The sequence below is a fragment of the Oncorhynchus clarkii genome, chromosome 19 (assembly GCF_045791955.1).
Source record: "Oncorhynchus clarkii lewisi isolate Uvic-CL-2024 chromosome 19, UVic_Ocla_1.0, whole genome shotgun sequence".
NCBI lineage: Eukaryota > Metazoa > Chordata > Actinopteri > Salmoniformes > Salmonidae > Oncorhynchus > Oncorhynchus clarkii.
In genome coordinates, this window is record NC_092165.1 from 59,333,097 (window position 1) to 59,338,096 (window position 5,000).

Below are 5,000 nucleotides of genomic sequence, written 5' to 3' on the forward strand. Positions count from 1 at the left end.
ACGCAAGAAAAACTGCTCTCTGAAAGCTAAAAATAATTTCCATAAGTCACTTTCATGGGTTGTTAAAAGGGGACAAAATGTAATATCGACCTGCATGCAATTCATATAAATTCCACACGATGTCGCCATTGTCGTCATTTTCAATTGAATATCTGGATTCCGTTTCTTCCGGTCTCCACCAGGATCCTTTGAATGTGGACATTGGCAGCCATTGATTTGCAGACGAGGAGCTATTGAATATACATCGCCCTGTAATCATTTTGATAGATTATAAACGTTTACTAATACCTAAAGTTGGATTACAAAAGGATTTCGAAGTGTTTTGTGAAAGTTTATCGTCGACTTTTTTAATTTTAAAAAATGACGCAGCGTTTAAAAACAATGTTTTTTTCTGAATGACACAGCTTCCATAGAAAGCTATTTTGGGTATATATGGACCGATTTAAACGAAAAAAAGACCCAATAATGATGTTTATGGGGCATATAGGAGTGCCAAGAAAGAAGCTCGTCAAAGGTAATGAATGTTTTATATTTTATTTCTGCGTTTTGTGCAGCGCCGGATAAGCAAAGTCTTTGTTTACGTCGCATTCAGGCATTTTGAGGTGTTGCATGCTATCAGATAATAGCTTCTCATGCTTTCGCCGAAAAGCATTTTAAAAATCTGACTTGTTGGCTAGGTTCACAATGAGTGTAGCTTTAATTCAATACCCTGCTTGTGAATTTTGATCAAGGTTTGAGTTTTAACGAGTACATTTAGCATTTAGCGTAGAGCATTTGCATTTCCAGGTGCCTACTTGAGACATATGCGTCTCAAGTAGAATCAATAATTAACATATGTAGCCTAAGAAACAAGATCCAGGAAGTCAATAACTTGCTTGTAACAGATGACATTCATATTCTGATTATCTCTGAAACTCACTTAGATAATACACTTTGATGATACAGTGGTAGCAATACATGGTTATAGCATCTACCGAAAAGACAGAAATGCCAATGGGGAAGTGTTGCTGTCTATATTCAGAACCACATTCCTGTAAAGCTTAGAGGCAATCGAATGTTAAATACTGTTGAAGTAATATGGCTACAGGTTCATCTGCCTCACCTAAAGCCCATTATTGTGGGAAGCTGCTATAGACCACCAAGTGCTAACAGTCAGTATCTGGATAACATGTGTGAAATGCTTGATCATGTATGTGATATCAACAGAGAAGTATATTTTCTGGGTGATTTAAATATTGACATCAAGCTGTCCACTCAAGAAAAAAATTAAAACTGTAACCAGTGTCTGCAACCTTGGGTTTTGTACACTCAGTGTATACCCACCATAGAGCAGGGTGCAGTGTCGCATAGTGTCCTGTAGGGGGTGGTAAGGCAGCTGCTCACAGAGGACAAGGTGTCCTTACGAGGGAGGCTGTGGAAGCCCTCCCACCCATCTTCACCCGCCAGGGAGACACTGTCCATGGAAGATGAGGGGGTGAGGCTAGGGTGAGGTTGAATCTTAAGGGAAGTGATAGGGTTGAGAGTGAGGCTAGGGTGAGGGTTAGGAGTAAAGGAGGGGTCAGGGTTGAGGGTCGGTGTGAGAGAAGCCATCAGAGAAGAGATGCCCTGTCCTCTCTGGGCCTGGATCCGACACACTGATGACTTCATCACTCTCCTTTCCTCCTCCTCTCTCTTATCCACCACACTCTCCTTGTCCAACCTTCCCTCCTCTCTTCTCTCCTCCCCCGTCTGACCGTCCTCTGGGGCATGTGAGGGCGTGTGTGACTGGGTGTGTGAGCGCCGTATGATAGTGCTCTGTAGCAGGGCTGTGTTGACAATGCCGATCCGGCCCAAAGTAGAGTACTGACCAGGCTGAACCACTGTTCCACTACACCCTGGCTCTTCATCAGCTTCATGTTCTGTAGAGGACGAGAGGAGGGGAGAGGATAAGAAAAAAGAAGAGAGGAGGAGAGGAGAGGAGAGGAGAGGAGAGGAAAAGATAGAGAGTACACGTCCTCAGTGAAAACAATGTACTGAGCAAATGGCAAATTGGCTTTTAACCAAATTATCGTATGACACCCCACATATTAACACTGCACACCCTAATTGACAAACAAACAAACCAAAACAAAGGCAGTCTTCTTATGATTTGGTGATTTCAAAAACACACAACATTACAGAATCCATGTACAAAAACAACAAGTGTGCGGGTAAAATTGGCAAGAAACACACATTTCTTTCCACATGGCCGTGGGGTGAGACAGGGATGCAGCTTGATCACCACCTCTTCAACATATATATAAACGAATTGGTGAGGGCACATGAACAGTCTGCAGCACCCGGCCTGACCCTACTACACTCTGAAGTCAAATGTCAACTGTTTGCTGATGATCTGGTGCTTCTGTCCCCAACCAAGGAGAGCCTACTGAAGCATCTAGATCTTCTGCACAGATATCTCAACACCATTGCCATAGAGCACACAAAACACTATATGTACCTTGGCCTCAACATCAGAGCCACAGAAAACTTCCACAAAGCTGTGAACTATCTGAGAGACAAGACTAGAAGGGCCTTCTATTCCATCAAAAGGAACATAAAATTTGACATCCCAATTAGGATCTGGCTAAAAATGATTGAATCCGTTATATGGTTGTGAGGTCTGGGGTCTGCTCACCAACCAAGAATTCACAAAATGGGCCAAACATTTTTTTTGTTGTTGTGTGTGTTTGTCGCAAAAATAAAATATATCCCCTGTGTACAATGTAGAACACCAAATAATGCATGCAGAGCAGAATTAGGCAGATACCCGCTAATTATCCAAATCCAGAAAATGTCTGTTAAATTCTACAACCACCTAAAAGGAAGCGATTCCCAAACCTTCCATAACAAAGTAATCACCTACAGAGAGATGAACCTGGAGAAGAGTCACCTAAGCAAGCTGGTCCTGGGGCTCTGTTCACAAACACAAACACACCCCACAGAGCTTCAGGACAGCAACACAATTTGAACCGACCAAATAACGAGAAACCAAAATTACTTGACACATTGGAAAGATTTAACAAAACAACTGAGCAAACTAGAATGCTATTTGGCCCTTAACAGAGAGATGACACAGTGGCAGAATACCTGACCACTGTGACTGACCCAAAATGAAGGAAAGCTTTGACTATGTACAGACTCAGTCAGCATAGCCTTGCTATTGAGAAAGGCCGCCATAGGCAGACCTGGCTCTCAAGAGAAGACAGGCTATGTGCACACTGTCCACAAAAGGAGGTGGAAACTGAGCTACACTTCCTAACCTCCTGCCAAATGTATGACCATATTAGAGACACATATTTCCCTCAGATTACACAGATCCACAAAGAATTCGAAAACAAACCCAATTTTGATAAACTCCCATATCTATTGGGAGAAATACCATGGTGTGCCATCAGAGCAGCAAGATTTGTGACCTGTTGCCACTAGAAAAGGGCAACCAGTGAAGAACAAACACCATTGTAAATACAACCCATATTTATGCTTATTTATTTTCCATTTTGTATTTTAAATCAAATCAAATTGTATCAGTTGAAGTTGGAGGTTTACAAACACATTACCCAATTACATTTAAACTCGGTTTTTTTTCACAATTCCTGACATTTAATCCTAGGAAAAAATACCTGTCTTTGGTCAGTTAGGATCACCACTTTATTTTAAGAATGTGAAATGTCAGAATAATAGTAGAGAGAATGATTTCCTTCAGCTTTTATTTCTTTAATCACATTCCCAGTGGGCCAGAAGTTTACATACACTCAATTAGTATTTGGTAGCATTGCCTTTAAATTGTTTAACTTGGGTCAAACGTTTCAGGTAGCCTTCCACAAGCTTCCCACAATAAGTTGGGTGCATTTTGGCCCATTCCTCCTGACAGAGCTGGTGTAACTGAGTCATGTTTGTAGGCCTCCTTGCTCACACACGTTTTTTCAGTTCTGCCCACATATTTTCTATAGGATTGAGGTCAGGGCTTTGTGATGGCCACTCCAATACCTTGACTGTGTTGTCCTTAAGCCATTTTGCCAAAACTTTGGTAGTATGTAGTATGCTTGTGGTCATTGTCCATTTGGAAGACCCATTTCCGACCAAGCTTTAACTTCCTGACTGATGTCTTGAGGTGTCACTTCAATATATCCACATAATTTTCCACCCTCATGATGCCATCTATTTTGTGAAGTTCACCAGTCCCTCCTGCAGCAAATCACCCCCACAACATGATGCTGCCACCCCCGTGCTTCACGGTTGGGATGATGTTCCTCGGCTTGCAAGCCTCCCCCTTTTTCCTCCAAACAAAACGATGGTCATTATGGTCAAACAGTTCTAAATTTGTTTCATCAGACCAGAGGACATTTCTCCAAAAAGTACGATATTTGTCCCCATGTGCAGTTGCAAATCGTAGTCTGGCTTTTTTATGGTGGTTTCAGAGCATTGGCTTCTTCCTTGCTGATCGCCCTTTCAGGTTATGTCAATATAGGACTTGTTTTACTGTGGATATAGATCATTTTCCTTCAGCATCTTCACAAGGTCCTTTGCTGTTGTTCTGGGATTGATTTGTACTTTTCACACCAAAGTGCGTTCATCTCTAGGAGACAGAACGAGTCTCCTTCCTGAGCGGTATGACGGCTGCGTGGTCCCATGGTGTTTATACTTGCCTACTATTGTTTGTACAGATGAACGTTGTACCTTCAGGCATTTGGAAATTGTTCCCAAGGATGAAGCAGACTTGATGAACCAGACTGGCTGATTTATTTTTGATTTTCCCATGATGTCAAGCAAAGAGGCACTGAGTTTGAAGGTAGGCCTTGAAATACATCCACAGGTACACCTCCAATTGACTCAAATGATGTCAATTAGCCTATCAGAAGCTTCTAAAGCCATGACATAATTTTCTGGAATTTTTCAAGCTGTTTAAAGGCACAGTCAACTTAGTGTATGTTAATTAACTCCTGACCCACTGGAATTGTATGTGACTGTATGTGAATTATAAG

The 5,000-nt window shown here is 41.8% G+C and overlaps 1 protein-coding gene across 1 annotated transcript in view; it reads right to left on the minus strand.

Annotated features, from left to right (window-relative positions):
- Positions 1-5,000, minus strand: part of LOC139374540 (mucin-2-like) — a 33,940-nt gene that overhangs the window by 12,013 nt on the left and 16,927 nt on the right. The window contains exon 7 of the mRNA XM_071115531.1: positions 1,324-1,898. Coding sequence (XP_070971632.1) covers positions 1,324-1,898 — 575 coding nt within the window. The remainder of the gene's footprint in view (positions 1-1,323; positions 1,899-5,000) is intronic.